This window comes from Mastigoproctus giganteus, chromosome 9 (genome assembly GCF_048544385.1).
Source record: "Mastigoproctus giganteus isolate SK-2022 chromosome 9, ASM4854438v1, whole genome shotgun sequence".
NCBI classification, from domain to species: Eukaryota; Metazoa; Arthropoda; class Arachnida; order Uropygi; family Thelyphonidae; genus Mastigoproctus; species Mastigoproctus giganteus.
Window position 1 is genome coordinate 26,241,813 of NC_143583.1, and position 17,132 is coordinate 26,258,944.

Consider the following 17,132-nt stretch of genomic DNA (forward strand, 5'->3'; position numbering starts at 1 on the left):
TTGAGCACTGGCCATCCATTTACTACCAACTCATGAATTTCTCTATCCATCTCCACCTTTGTCTTCCAGGTTTTCTTCTAGCTCCTCTTGGATACCATTCTGTTATTTTCTTAGTCCATCTGTCATCATGTCTTCGAGCTATGTGTCCTGCCCAAGACCATTTTAGTTCTTTAGTTTTGATAAGAATGTCCTTTACTTGAGTTTGTTGCCTAATCCATGTGTTTCTCTTCTTATCTAATAAGTCTGATTCCCAATATGATTTGTTCCATTCTTTGCTGTGTGGTTCTCAGCTTCTCTTCCATTCTTTTGGTGAGTGCCCAAGTTTCACTTCCATAAGTCATGGTGGGGAGTATATATTGGTTCATTATCTTACATTTCAGACAAACTGGGATATTGCTCTTCAGTATGTGACTATATTTCCTGAATGCTATCCATCCAAAATTTATTCTTCTCTTGACTTCCAGCCATTTATCATTATTACAGCTAATAACTTGTCCCAGATAAGTATATGACTCGACCTTTTCAATTACTGCTCCTTCAATCATTATTTCCCTTTCTGTGGCATACTTGTTCATCATTACTTGTTTTAGCCATATTCATCTTGAGTCCAAAATCCTTACTAGCTGTGCATAACTGATTAAGATTTTCCTAATTCTTTGGAATCATGGCTTATGACCACAGTGTCATCTGCAAATCGTAAATGGTTTAGGTACTCTCCGTTCACATTGACTCCTTTCTGTGACCAGTCTAATCTTCTGAAAGCTTCCTCAAGGGCAGCAGTAAACAGCTTCGGAGATATTGTCTCCTTGTCGAACTCCTTTCTCAATTTTAAATTTCCTACTGTCTTTGTCTAGTCTAATAAAGGAGGTAGCACTCTCATATTTTCTTCAAAATCATAATATATGGGGTATCAATTGCCTTGTCTTTCCAGTGCCCGAAACATTGCCTTATGCTGTATAGAGTCAAATGCCTTTTCATAATCCACAAATGCCAGGCATAAATGGTGTTTTATATTCATTTGCTTTCTCCATTAGCTGTGATATTACGTGAAGGTGATCCATAGTTGAGAATCCTGTCCTAAAGCCAGCTTGCCCTTTTGGTTGATTCTCATCAAGTATTCTTTCTAATCTGTTAGTAATGACCCTTGTGAACAACTTGTAGATGTGGGATAACAAGCTAATTGGTCTATAATTTCCAATTTATCTCCTTATGCAGCAAAACTGTGATTGCATTATTCCACTGCTTAGGCATCACACCTTTTCTAATGCACTTTGTGAAGGGCCTTGCCAGTTTTTGTAACAATAGAACATTTTAAAAAATTATTTTTTCCACACAATCTGCAGTAAAATATCTATCTGAATATTTATACATACAGGGTGATTTACTACCAGTGCGACAAACTTGCAGGAGGTGTAGGGGCACAAAAACGAATCGGAATCACATAGCATTGCAGAGTCCGAAATGCCTTCGTCATGCGGTAGAGGACGTTGAACAGGAGGTCGCGTGAACAGTTTCTGATGAAGAAACCAAGTAGCAAAAGTCCTCCGGAGTGGATAATCTGCAGGCTCCAATGATTGGACGCATTGCAGATGGTATGAACTCATTTGGTTTGTTGACAGTATCCTCCATACAGTGGATTGGGAAATACCCAATCGTTAGCCTATCGCTCGAGTACTCTTACTCCGATTGCCTTCTGCAAGATGTAGGACATTCTCCTCATTCTGGCATCCTCTTTGTTCGTTCTCGATTCATGGTACCCCTTGTGAAACAACCAACCAGTCTCAGGTAACCTTCTGTGAACACGTGCGAAAATCATATGATGAGGAGCACGCCTGTGCGTGAAACATTCCTGGTACAAGCACAGAGCAGTGCACCCATTACAGACCGCAGCTCCATATGCGAGGTGCATGTCGGCCAGTTCAACGTTTGAATACGCGTCCATTCTACTACCTCTGGAACTGGTTCGCAAATGCTGACTTCCAGCGGGATTGCTGTTCACGCGATCCTCCCGTTCAACGTCCTCTACCGCATGACGAAGGCATTTTGGACCCTGCAATGCTATGCGATGCCGATTCGTGCCCCTACACCTCCTGCAAGTTTGTCGCACCGGTAGCGAATCACCCTGTATGTAAATGTGCAAATTATATACAAGTTATTATCATTTTTAATTAAATTAATTCATTTTTTCACACTATTTAAAGTCTTTTTTTTTTACCTTAATACATTATAACAGAATTTAATTTTACCTTACATTTGATTATCCGGAAGAGGTCTGAGAATTATTCCAGACAACTAAAGCTCTACTGTATTAAGTTCTGAATATTAATTTTGGGAGACCTCAAATGCATAACTATTCATAAATGCACCAACCCCATTAAATTTTTTTTTTGCTAAAATGAAATACAGTAACCCAGATAAGTTTAGAGGGACTGGAGGTTTAGAACTTCTTAGAAGGGAAAATGACCTAAGGGTATGAAATATTTACACAAATGAAAACACATACATAAGTTAAAGATCATTTTAAGTACTATTTCAAAATTTATAAAATATTTTACTGCCTATGGGAAACATTTTTAAACTGAGGATTTCTAATTGCTTAACATTGTTCATTAAACTCATTACCAAGTTGGAAGAATGAGCCCCTTTGAAGTTTCAACATATCTTAAAAGGTCAATTACAATAAGACAGAACAATCCATTAAGTAATTCAGAACTGTTCACAACCATCAGAATTTAAAGCTTAACTGGTCTACGCATCCAATTATGGATTTCAATGAAAATCAATTGCAATATGCCACTTCCATTATATCTAAATGTTTATGCTAAAAAGGTTTTAGCACCAAAAGCCTCAGACTACGGAAAATTCACTAATCTAACACGTTAGTGCCAAGCATCATTTTAGTTCGCAGTAAACCACTGAAGTGGATGAAATGGCATAGTTTGTTATATCGCATATTGTGAATGCGATACAAGTTGCCCTGATATTGAACTACCTCGAATAAGCAATGCCTCAACAATGGATTCTCGAATAGGCATCACTTCGCCAATGGTTTCTCAGCAGATACCACCACCCTACCACCTCTGGGTGGTGGTATCCACTGAGAATAAGTAACATTAGTCTTCTCCATTGGGGAAGCGTTACTTATTGGAGGTAGTGCAATATCAGGGCAACTCGTTGTGAGGGCATTCACAACATAAGATAACAGAAATGCCATTTCAATTTTGGTTTACTATTAACTAAAATTACACTTGGCACTAAACTGTTCGATCACCAAAATGTATATATTGTTTTATATTTTTTTAATATAAAAATAAAGATGTTCTATATTTAAAATCTTAAGTGGGAAAACATCATTATAATAATACACTGTATTCTTTATCACGAACTTTTTATGTTGGAAACTTCTTACATGAGAAAATAATACATTACGACATAGTTGAAATTGGGACTTAAGAAACCAAACCTAGTACAGGAGAAAACTAAGGCAGGAATTTCTTATTTGGGTTCTGTATTATCCCTTAAAATATTCAAGGATATCAAAACTATTTAAAAAAAAACACAGCAACTCAATTCTAAAATAAGATTTCCAGTGATGCCTCAAAAAATGGCAAGGATGCTGGTGTTACTATATTGTTCAAACTTCAGATGTTTAATTTATAACTTTTTTTAAATAAGTTCAAAATCTTTAAGATATTAACAGAAAAGACAATCTTTAAGATATTGTGGGCAGCAAATTTCAAAATGTCCCACTTAAATCTGCAAATAACTTAATTTAAAGCAATTTAAAATACATGTATGAAACAAAATAAAAGATCGCAAAAATTATGATTAAAGCCACTAAAATTAATTAAAATAAGTCATAACTAAGTTAAATAGGCTGCAATGCATATACTTACCCATTACCATCTGGTCCTAACCACTGATAGTTCTGAAACATTGATGATTCACCTCCTTCACCACGACATGTTAATGCAAATGTACGGCCTGCTGGTCGTTTTAAAACTTTTTCTGATGGAGTAATAACAAGTGATGGTTCATTTCCATGGACAAGACAAAACAAGCACACTATAAAAAGGAAAAAATCCACCATTATATATTTAAAAATAATGGAAAGCAAGAAAAATATGGAAGAGGATAACAACATGTTTTAACCATGAAATAAAATTGAAGTACACTTTCAAACACTACACATCGAATATTTTATTATGTGTAGTAATAAACATAATAAAATGTTTATTACAAAAGCACAGGTATACCAACACTGCCTTTTTTTTCCTCTCTACAAACAATTAAGAGTGAAGGTTTGCAAAAGGATTCTACAGATATTTATCACTTTTGTCAGTTACTCAAACCCTATTAGTGTTAGGAAGCCATTAAATAAAAACTAAACTTAAAAATTTCATCATTAATTTCCTAAAAACTATCCCTCTACTAAAAATGGTGTAGTGAAAGAAAACTAATTTCTAATTCATGTTTATCATCATTCACCTCTGACAAGAGTATTTTTCACATCTACCTCTATTAAAAAAAAGTTCTTATTCTAAATATCACTGAAAAGAAAAAACAAAAATAAAGTAGTAGTAGTAGTAGCAGCAGCAGCATGTGATGCAAGAAAGCAAGTGTATGAGCTTATGCAGCATCAGCCAAAAAAAAAATAATGAACAGAAGTTAAACTAACTGCTCTGTAATTACTCGTGTCACCCTTCAATCCCCCTTTGTGAATTGGATACATTTGCATATTTCCAGTCTGTGGGAACCTCCCCTGAGTCCAAGGATGCTCTCATAATTATGGCTAAGGGTTTGCTTAGTTGCTTTGCCACCACCTTTAACATAACTAGAGATTCCATCCACCCCAGGTGCTTTTCTTATGTTTAACTTCAACAATTTCTCCTCCACTTTGCTTTCAGTTATTACAAAATCATTAAGTATCCTGCTACAATTTTATAACCTTCTGCCATTTTCAAACCTTAATTCCTCATGTGTGAATGTAGATGCAAAATACTCATTCAGTTTGTTTGCTATCTGAGCAGGATCATCAACAGTCGAACCATCGATGTCAAGTGGACCAATCAGATTCATCCCTTCCTTTTAGAGTTTATATAAGTAAAGAAATCCTTGCTGTTTTTCTTAGCATCTTTTGCCAAGGATTTCTCATAATCTGCCTTTGCCTGCCTAACCTCCTTTGTGACATGATTACAGATTAGCTTATATCTGCCATACGTTCTGAGTCGCTTGATAATTTATATGCATCTTTCTTCTCTGCTACGAGTCTGATTAGTTCATTAGATAACCATTTAGGCCTAAACCTCGAACGATATTTCTTAATAGGTATGAAACTTTTAGTAGCATCCACGATTAATTCCTTGAATGCTTCCCACTTAGCATTTACTGTTGGTAACATCGTCAGTTTATCCCACTGTACAGAATTTAAACTGTCGGAGACCACTGTACTCACCTTTACGGAAGCAAAAACCCTTTCCTTTACCCCCCCCCCCGATGGGAATTAAATCTTTAAGTAAATTCCACATCAGTACACTGATCACTGCCACCTAGTGGTTCATTTACCTGCAGATTCTTAATGCATGAAGAATCACTACTGATAATCAAATCAAGAGTATTACTTCTTCTAGTTGCCTCCCGAACATGCTGATGTAGAAAATCATCCAATAAATCCACAAAAGCCTCACTAGTGTGAGTGACCAGCCCCCAAATTCCAGTCAATATCTGGGAAATTAAAATCCCCCATTATAAGACTCTGATTTACTGGCCCACTCTATTTCCCTGTACAGTTTCTTATTATACTCATCAGAGTCATTAGGCCTATAGCACACTCCTACTCTCAATTTTGATCTCCCAATGCTTATGTCACACCAAACTGACTCGACACTGCACTGTCCAGCGATGTCGACTGGCTTCACTTCCTTGGATTTTATGTATTTCTTAACTAATAGCATAACCCCCTCCTCCCTTCCTATCCTGTCTGTCCTTTCTGTAGACATTGTACTCCCCAAATTCCAGTTCTGCATTCCTTATATCTGTGTGACACCACATCTCTGAAATCCCCACAACATAAATAAAATTCTGTTTATACTCCGGGATGACCAAACAGTCAGGAGTTTACAAGATACACATAATACAAGAAACAGCACCCTATTCAGTCACGGGCTTGAACCCCAGTCACTCAAGGCATGTGTACTTATGCGCCTGACCACTAGGCTACGGCGGCCTTGATGTTTTGAGCAATACCTCAAATTCATTTACTAAACTCCTAGCATTGGTGTACACGCAAGTATACATGCACCCATTTTTCTTAGCTACCCTAACACAACCCATGTGTTTATTTGTACCCCAATGATTCCCAGCAGTCTGAAATATCCTGCATCTTATTTTCCAGGCTGCAGCTCATTCCAATAGAAGCAGTGCAAGAATCACTTTCACCTCTGCCAGTGGCTATTGTTAATCCATTAGTCCTTGTATCCCCCCCCAATCTAGCAGTTTTCCGACCCACCTAACACTGCCTCGATAGCATCAGCAAACATTCTTGCACCCTTTCTATTTAAGTGTATCCCATCCCTGTAGAGGCAGTCTTTCCTGTTAACAAGTACAGACCAGGCTGAAAAAAAATTCTACCCCTTGAGCCTTGCACAGTCTTTCCAGGACCGAATTGACCGACAGGGCTCTCATCATACACTTCCTCCTATCGTGTCTGGGCAGAATTGCAGACACTTTCAAATTCAACCCTAATTCACGGCTTTTTTTTTTTTCAACAGTGACCTGTACTTGTTAATTCCGCTGGTCTTAATTTATATAAATTACTTTTTGCTATTCATGGTTGCATAGCTGAGAAAGTAAGTTAACTTAAATAGTTATGCTTAAATTACAATTTAAAAAAGTTTAAAAATTGATAATTAGCAAATGTAGAAGTACTGTTGTCATACAATTTTCTAATGGAATTTTACTATTGATTTTGTTTACAGCTTTATTTTGATCCCACCCTCCACAAGCAAATTATTATACTGTCATTCCACTTAAAGTACTTGCCAATGATAAAGTTGTAATAACCAAGCTATTAAAATACAGGAATGAAGACTTTTTGCCTCAAAGCATTTAAAAATGGCCCACCACATCACTGTTTAAACCAGGGATTCTCAATGGGGGTAATATCACCCCAAGGGGGGAAAAAATTGGTTTTTAGTATTACAATGGTTTATGGCCCAACAACATTGTATTCCTTAATATTTAATTTCTCTCATTGGGTTTTCTTTCCCCTGAAAACTGATTTTTTAACATACAGGTATATTATATATTAGGAGTTAATGAGAAATTGATAAAAGGAAGATAGCAAGTGTGATTTAATTCAACCACCTTTGCTTTTCGTAGGCATTAAATGCCTAAGTGCTTTCAGAAGTAGTCTCTGAAATCCTTGCCGTTTGCACCATTTCCAACAGCGTGATGGTGTGGTTTATTTATTTATTTTCTTTTGTTTCACTGGTCAATATATGAGGTATGGAGAAATGTTTGTCTATTGTTTTTACTTTCTAAGAGACAATTAGTATTGATTTGTTTCCTTGTGGAAGTTTATTTTTGATCCACAGTGCTTTTGTGAGTGACATGGGCTATGAGAAATAAATAAAAATAGTTCATATTTTATTATTTAATTCTTTATAGTTATTCAGCCCACCATCAATCATGTCAGGTGATGAAAAGAAAGTGTCGATAGTATCTGGATGAATATCTAGCTTATGGTTTTATTGCAGGCCCATTCGACTCTAGACATCCCATGTGTCTTATGCATAAGAGTTCATTTTCAAATGAGGCTATGAAACCAAAACTTTCAGGTCACTTAAAAAGGAAACATCCTGATAAAGTTAAACATATATAATATATAAAAAATTTAAAACAGAATTTTTAGTAACGTAACACTTACTTCCTTATTTAAAAAGGACATAAATGATGGAATGACCGAGTCTTATAAAATTGCAGAAATCATTACAAAAACTGGTAGTGCTCAGTTGCTGAGATGTTATACAACCTGCATTAAACTGCAATTTCAACAGTGTGATGGTGTGGTCATCAAAATCCTTCCAGTATTTTAAAAGCATTGCCATTGAGCAATGATTCAATTCAAAGACGAATCAAGATGTCAGTTAATATTGAAGAGCAGCTAATTGACAAACTAAAAACGAGAAAATTTTCTATTCAGATTGGTGAATCCACAGTTACTGACAATAACACCTTCTACTGGCATATGACTGTTATTTTGACGACTGTAAATTGCAAGAAGAGATGTTTGTAAAATCTATAGAAACTGACTGTACTGGAGCATCCATTGTTTGCTGCTGTAAAAAACATGGTTTGATGAAAAATAAGCACCATTGGAAAATTTGGTATCCTGTAGCACTATTGGTACTACCTCCATGGTTGGAAGACAGGTTTTATAGCCCACCTAAAGGAAGTATGTCCCAAAGTTCTTGCAATACACTGCATTGTGCACCGACATCTGGTTGCAAAACATATTAGTCCGGTTCTTTATCAATATCTCAGTATCTACCTACACATTAAAAGTTTTCCTCTTAGGGATATTTATTTGAGCCAATCTGAGAAGATGGCAGGGCAATTACACACCACAAATGCAATTAATTGACAACTGCCTCCATAACATTCACCAACTTCGTGAACGTGATTCACTAACATTTGTTGTTCCATTGTAACATTTTGTATGTTAATGCATACTGTATATTCGTAAATACTATAGTTTAGTATTTTGTAAATATTTTAAATTTGTACAATTTGCAAATATTTCAGTTAAATATTTTAGTCCTGCTCTTTCAGATGCAACAATATTTCTCATGTATTATGGAACCCGAGGCAAAAGGCCTTTTCCCAAGTGACCTATGTAAACGCAGGTAAATAATTACCTAGTGATATTGGCTGAAGTCCAGTAGAGCATACGACGGCAGGTACTACGATGAAATCGAGGAAGACAACTGACAGGTTACAGCACCTCCATTTTCTGATTTTGTGTCGTTGAGGAAGGGGAGCTTAGGTAGGGTGTTTATCCCTCCATCTTGCTGTTTTAAAATGGGAAACAAGTTCCCAATTTAAAAACAGCAACAAATTTGGAGAAAGACACCCTAGGCATATCAACCTAGGAGGACTGTGGGCAGGGAAAGCAGCGGCATCTGCCAATCACTGCTTTCCCACTGTTTTGCTTGCCACCATGTTGGAGGGTGTATACCATTCTGGATCTTAAAGAGATATTTATTCAACCTTGAGAATGCCACGTACTACAAATGCACAGGTAAATAATTACCTAGGTTATTTCGATTAGATATAGACCAGTACATTTCGACAGGTGTCTTTTTACATAAAGAAATTTGACTTGCTCCGTATACCTCTACATTTTATGCAGAAAAGGTGTGTGCAGGGGTGGGCAAACAAAGAGCAGGAGCAAAGCCCCCTAGTAGTTATTAAAACAATCAATAAAATAAAGTCACAGCAAATATGATCGCCTTTTCAGAAAATTGTTGAGTATGTGAGTCTTCTTTTATGTACAGAAATCAGTTGGCTTTCTAAAGGAAACTGTCGAACAAGATTTGTAAACTTTTTTTTGAGGCAAAAATTAGTTTAGAAAGCAAAGGAGATCAATAAACACACCACATGGCTTGGATGATTTTTCAAAAACAAGTATTACTTCGACTTCAAGGGAAATTAATTATGGTGATAGACTGCAAACGCATATTTAAAGCGTTCACTGAAAAACTGGAAATAATTTCATAGTATGCAAGAATTAGCTTAAAATCAATGAATCTCTCACTGAGAATTATCTCAAGAATTATTCAGATCATTTGTTCTTTAAAAGGTGAAATGAAAAAGATTTTCAGATTTATTTTCTTTTGAAGTGAAACCATGGATGTGAGATCCAATTGGATGCGATTCTAGGTCTGTTAGTGAAGACAAGAATGAACGAATTTAAATGTAACTAAGAATGCAAATAATAAATTCGAAAAAGGTGGAATGGCTGAGTTGTGGGGAACAAAAACAACTAAACTTCTTTATCCAACAATGTGGTCTGAAATAGCCAGTGCTTTGTTTTCCAAAGTCTCATATGGTTGAAAGTGGTTTCAGTTCAGTACATAAAATATTAACAAAGGAAAGAAACAGAATTGATATACAGTATATTCAAAAGGAGACATTAGAATTAAGCTTACTAACATCATACCAAACATTGAACTTTTAGCTAAGAAGCATCAGGCTCAGGGATCTCATTGAATAAAAATAGTAAGTTAAAGTATTTTCTTGTTTAAAAAATTTCATGGGGGTGGGGGGGGGGATTATGAAAAAAATAAAATGTCTAAAAAAGCCCTTTAGGGGGAAGGATTAAAAAAAAAAGTTCAGAAACACTGCTTTAAACATAACAATTCATACTGAATCTCACTGTTTATTTTCCATAAAATTGTTCTTACCTAAAATAATCCCAAAATTCTGGAGAAAAATTAAAGATATATGGATATACATCTATCAGTAATTACTGAAAACTAAATACATAACTACTGCCACACTTCAAAAAATAGATAAAAAATCTTTCGCCCTAAATCTTACAAGTAAATGTACCTACAGTTTCATTATCAGTTACGATAATTAAACTGTCAACATATTTAAAATGTGGGTAAGAAGAAATGAAATTGGTATAAACTAAAAAAGAATCGCGCTTTTATCAAGCAATCTGACCTACGATTATATCACTGTACATGAATATTTCGAAGTTTCGACACCAGATGTCAGTAATGACTCGCTGATAGAAGAGCTGTTTAATTAATACGGAAAACGTGAAATAAAGAAATACAATATGCCAAGTTCGTAAAATACTGTACAAAGTCATGAAATTCGTTCTTAGTATGAGTTGCGATTTATTATAATGAAAAATGTTATTTATTAGATAAGTTTCTAATTATTATTTTTTTTTTTTTTTTTGGCTGATGTTACATAACTCGCTTTCTTGCATCACAAGCCTCAACTACTACTCCGAATGCCTTGCATATACTGTATTTACAATGAAATGATATACGCACACAACGTTAATAAATTATCAGAAAATTCATTCCAGCCCCTAAGATATGCTAGGTAAATGCAGCTATTATTACCAGGAAACTACTTATACACTGCTCGACAAAAATCATAATACTGACCGTTCATTTACTATTCTTCAATTTCAGTAGTTGGCAGATGGTCAAACTGTTTCATCTATGTGGCAAGTAATATCACAATCATAGGTTCAATGATTCGTGAGGATGCTTATTTTTTTTAATCACCACCGATTTTTTTTTTTTAATATTATTCCCGGATTTATGACAAACTTCGCGAGCAGACTTGATAAAACTTAGGTGATTTTTTTTTATTTATTTTTAATAAAAATTTAAATTAGTTGATATTAATTACAAAACTCGTAGATCTGAAAGTCTTGAAATCGGGATTCTGCTAAAAGGTATTTTTGATATAATTGAATTGCGTACGTAACGAAAGCATTTTTCGTATTTGATATTATAATCTGCTCGAAAAAAAAAAAACCTACAGAACACGTAATGTAACTAGAGCAGCTTGCGATGATGCGGGTCAAATTTTGGTATGGTGGTGTACGACAAAATAACGATGAAATGAGGATACAGCGAGAAACTTTGGATAGGTGTAAGGGAAATTTAGTATAAGAATTGCCAAAAAAATTGACACATTACAGAAGTAGTTGCAAGATGCTCGAAAATATGGTCACATGACATCAGTACAGAGTATGATCCCGTCCAAAAGCTAAACAGGCCTGACAGCGGTGAACTATTTTCAATATCAGGTGTCTAAGCTTCCGTGGCAACAAATCCCATTCTTCCGCCAGAGCAGGCCCTAGCTCAGCAAGTGACCAAGGAGTTGGCTGTCGGCGCGCAATGCGACGCCCAGGGGCGTCCCACACATGTTTGATCGAATTTAAGTCTGGCGATCGTGTTGGTCAAAGCAGTCGGAATCAAGGCATTCCTCCAAACACTTGAGAAAATCTGAACCAAACGCACCCCTAAAAAGTCAGAGTTCGAGGATGTTCTCTGTACAGTTCCGGAAATCCTATCAAAAACATGAAGAGGGGTGCGGCCGTTGATCATTATTCTGCCACATGCGAGAACACGGTTTCCACTGTAAGTGTCCCCTTCTGATGTTGGAGGGATACAACAGCATTCCCCGATGTCTCCTGCTGTACAAATTGGAGTGGTATGACATTAAGGGTAAGGGCCTCCGTAGCCGAGTGGGCAGAAGCGGGAGTGCAGTAGCACACGCTCTTTGAGTAGCCCGGGGTTCAAGCCCCTGACTGCTGAATACGGTCGATCTGCCAACCCGCACTGGACCAGCGTGGCAGATTATGGTCCATTTCCCTCAGCATGAATTGTTGAGGCTTCCATCCTGCAGTGGGTTGATAATGGCTGAACTTGACTTTTTTTTTTTTGCTATGGATAAAGGGATGGTTGAGTATGAGACGACAGAGTGGTAATCAATGGACACTGCTCTTCGTGGACAAATGTTATTAGTGGAGTTTCCCAGGGTTCGGTGCTAGGCCCATTGTGTATTCATCAATGATATTGATGAAGGTACATCAGGCTTAATGTCCAAGTTTGTAAATAATACAAAGGTTGGCAGGGTTGTTAACAATAGTAAAGATAGTTTGCTACTCCAACTGGATCTAGATAAGTTGGGAAAATGGTCTGAGAAGTGGCAACTGAAATTTAACATTGACAAATGCAAAGTACTGCATATGGGTAGCAATAACCCAAGAGAAATGTACCGTGTGGTACTACACTCAGGGAGGTGGAAGAGACCTGGGGGTAATTGTGCAGTCAGATAAGAAGTTCGCTGAGAAGTGCAGACGGGTTTGCCAGAGCAGGTCATGGAGTTTTGTCAATGATATAGGAATTTTGCTATGAGGGACAAGGAGGCGATTGTTCCGTTGTAAGAGGCAATGGTCAGGCCACACCTTGAGTACTGTGTACAGGTCTGAAGGCCTTATTTTAGGAAGGACGTAGAGTTGCTAGATCGAGTTTAAAGAGCAGCAAGATTGGTGGCGCCTCCGTAGCCAGAGGCAATGGTCAGGCCCCACCTTGAGTACAGGTCTGGAGGCCTCATTTAGGAAGGACGTAGAGTTGCTAGAACGAGTTCAAAGAAGAGTAATAAGATTGGTGAGGAGAACAAAGGGGTGTTCTTACCAAGAAAGGCTGAAGTTCTGAAAATTGCAGCGCCTGGAGAGTAGGCACATACGAGGTGATCTGATTGAGGTGTATAAGTCCTTGAATGGGTTCAGCAAACTGAATGCTGATGGGATTCTTCCTCTTGCTCAGATTAAGAACCTGAGGGGGCATAGTTTCAAACTGAGGAAAGACAGTTGTGGAACAGATGTGCGGAAATTTTTGCCTTTAGTCAGCGGGTAGTTGATTGGAACAGACTTCCATCTCTTGTGAAAGTCAAATAAATTTAATAAATAAGCCCTAAATAAATTTAAGGCTGAGCTAGATAGGCATTTGGAATGAATGGAGGGGTGAAATAGGTTTTTTTTTTCCCCTCTAATGCTGCATAAGCGTGCTTTCTTACATAGTATGCCTCTATTTATGCTAATGAAATAACGTCTAGAATACGTTTGCACGCTAAAACGGGACTAAGAGAACAGAACTTGTCACTAGTCAGTTATTTTTTGTGCCAGTCTGAAAGAGGTGGAGTATAATAAATCAGTTCAGAAATACAAATTTTTAATTTTGGATACCTGTCGTCCAGACACCCCCATATTTAAGTGAGCTAAATGTGAGAAATCGTTTTTTTTTTCCCCGAAGCCAAAAGGGGTCCTTCTAAAATAAAATTACTAATATAAAAAAGAAATTAGTGAGATTCTTGCGGATTCTCACTAACCTAAATGACAATATTATTGTCATATTTTTTGTTAGGAGCATAATTGTATATTGTGAATAAACAAAATATTGAGTAAAACTTCTATTAAGTAAATATTGTAGTTAATAAACCCCTTTATTAATATTTCTTATATTATAAAGAAATAACACGTTAAAAATAAAGAGTGCAGTTGATAAAGTACATATTTACTATAAATATTACATTTATTATAATTAAACAATATGAGTGGGGTGACAAAGGTGAATGAATCTCAGAAGTGGGCCACGAGCAAAAAAGGTTGTGAACCACTGGTCTAAACGACGATGACTTTCATCTTGTCCCACTGAGCCAACCAAAAAACCACGAATTAAATGATGTAGTCGCAACCGGTTTTTTAATAGGCATGAATTTGCGGCTCTGTAAGGTGGTAGATCGCCTTCAAGAAAGTGAGATTGTGGGGGGGGGGGGGCAAAACCAAACTATCATTCTAATGGATTTATGGCTGACCATTCACGCTTAAAAGTAAAGTGACAGTACTTCTACAGCAGAGAGTATCGCAGTTATACTTGACTTTTTTCGAGATAAACTTACCTTGTTCGATTATACTAAAATAATTTAAGACTAATTTATCGTTTTTCTTTAGGTGACAAATAGTAGTAGTAGTGGCACTTGATGCAAGAAAGCAAGTGTAGGAGCTTATGCAGCATCAGCCAAAAAAAAAAAAAAAAAAATCACACCATACCCTCCAATTGCCTGTCCAGTTCCTCCTTAAATTTATTTAACCTATCAACTTCCACAACGACAGATGGAAGTTTGTTCCAGCAATTAACCACCCGCTGGCTAAAGGCAAATTTCCGCACATCTATTCTACATCTATCCTTTCTTAATTTGAACTTATGTCCCCGTAGGTTCGTATTCTGAACAAGTGGGAGGATCCCATCAGAATTCAGCGTGCTCAACCCATTCAAGGCCTTATAGACCTCAATCAGATCACCGCGCAGGTGCCTAGTCTCCAGCCACTGCAATTTGCAGAACTTAAGCCTCTCTTGGTAAGAGGATCCCTTCATTCCCCTCACCAATCGTGTTGCTCTTTTCTGTACACGCTCAAGCAAATCTACATCCTTCCTAAAATGAGGCCTCCAGACCTGTACGCAGTACTCAAGGCGTGGCCTGACCATTGCCTTATACAGAGGGACAATCACCTCCTTTTCCCTGCTAGCAAAATTCCTATATATCATTGACAAAACCCCATGACCTGCCCTAGCAGCCTGTCTACATTGCTCAGAAAACTTCATATCTGACTGCACAATTACTCCCAGGTCTTTTTCATTTTCTACCACCTTAAGTGTAGTACCACACAGTTGGTACGTTTCTCTGGGGTTACTTCTACCCATATGCAGTACTTTGCATTTGTCAAGGTTAAACTTCAGTTGCCACTTCTTAGCCCATCTGCCCAAATTATCTAGATCCTGTTGCAGTAGCACACTGCCATTACTGTCATTAACAACCCTGCCAACCTTCGTGTCATCTGCAAACTTCGACATTAAGCCTGATATACCTTCATCAATATCATTGATAAATATACAAAACAACAGTGGACCCAACACCGAACCCTGTGGGACTCCACTAATAACATTAGTCCACGAAGAGCAGCACCCATTGATTACACACCCTCTGTCTTCTCCCACTTAACCATCCTTTTATCCATTGTAGCAACTTACCCTTAATACCATTCTGCTCCAATTTGTACAGTAGTCTTCCATGCGCAACAGTGTCAAAAGCTTTCCTGAAATCCAAGTATATGATATCAAAATTATTTTTTGCATCCAGTTCCTTTGTGACCACATCATAATAACCAATCAAATTTGTCAGACAAGACTTTCCCTTAACAAACCCATGCTGTGTCTGAATTATTGCTGCAGTCTTGTCTAGATGATCCTGCAATTCATCTTTAACCAGTGACTCCATTATTTTACCCGGAACAGAAGTTAAACTAACTGGTCTGTAATTATTCGTGTCACCCTTCGAACCTCCTTTGTGAATTGGGGATACATTTGCACATCTCCAGTCCGTGGGAACCTCCCCTGAATCCAAGGATGCTCTCATAATTATGGCTAAGGGTTTGCTTAGTTGCTTTGCCGCCTCCTTTAATATAACTGGATAGATCCCATCCGCCCCAGGTGCCTTTCTTATGTTTAACTTCAACAATTTCTCCTCCACTTTGCTCTCAGTTATTACAAAATCATTAAGCACACTGCTACAATTTGATAACCTTCTTCCATTTTCAAACTGTAATGATTCCTCACGTGTGAATGTAGATGCAAAATACTCATTCAGTTTGTTTGCTATCTGAGCAGGATCATCAACAGTCGAACCATCGATGTCAAGTGGACCAATCATATTCAGCCCCTTCCTTTTAGAGTTTATATAAGTAAAGAAATCCTTGCTGTTTTTCTTAGCATCTTTTGCCAAAGATTTCTCGTAATCCGCCTTTGCCTGCCGAACCTCCTTTGTGACCTGATTACAGACTAGCTTATATCTGCTACAGGCTTCTGCGTCGCCTGATAATTTATATGCATCCCATGCATTTTTCTTCTCTGTCACGAGTCTCATTAGTTCATTTGATAACCATTTAGGCCTAAACCTTGAACAATATTTCTTCATCGGTATGAAAAGTCTAGTAGCTTCCACGATTAATTCCTTGAATGCTTCCCACTTAGAATTTACTGTTTGTAACATCGTCAGTCGATCCCACTGTACAGAATTTAAAAACTGTCTGAGACCACTGTACTCCCCTTTACGGAAGCAAAAACCCTTTCCTTTACCCCTGACGGTAGTTACCTCTTTGAGTAAATCCCACTTCAGCACACTGTGATCACTGCCACCTAGTGGTTCCTTTATCTGCAAATTCTTAATACACGAATGATCACTGCTGATAACCAGATCAAGAGTATTACTTTCTCTGGTTGCCTCTCGAACATGCTGCTGCAGAAAACAATCATCCAATAAATCCACAAAAGTCTGACTAGTGTGTGAGTGACCAACCCACAAGTTCCAGTCAATATCTGGGAAGTTAAAATCCCCCATTATAAGACATTCTGATTTACTGGCCCACTATTTCTCTGTACAATTGTTCATTGTACTCATTCGAGTCATTAGGCCTATAACACACTCCTACTCTTATCTTTGCTTTTGCAGTGCTTATGTCACACCAAACTGACTCA

General features: G+C 37.3%; 1 protein-coding gene across 6 annotated transcripts in view; it reads right to left on the reverse strand.

Moving 5' to 3' along the window:
- Fas2 (neural cell adhesion molecule fasciclin 2) overlaps positions 1-17,132 on the reverse strand; it is a 290,468-nt gene that overhangs the window by 166,621 nt on the left and 106,715 nt on the right. For all 6 annotated transcript variants that reach the window (XM_090381692.1, XM_090381693.1, XM_090381691.1 and 3 more), the window contains exon 2: positions 3,897-4,065. In XM_090381692.1, coding sequence (XP_090237818.1) covers positions 3,897-4,065 — 169 coding nt within the window. The remainder of the gene's footprint in view (positions 1-3,896; positions 4,066-17,132) is intronic.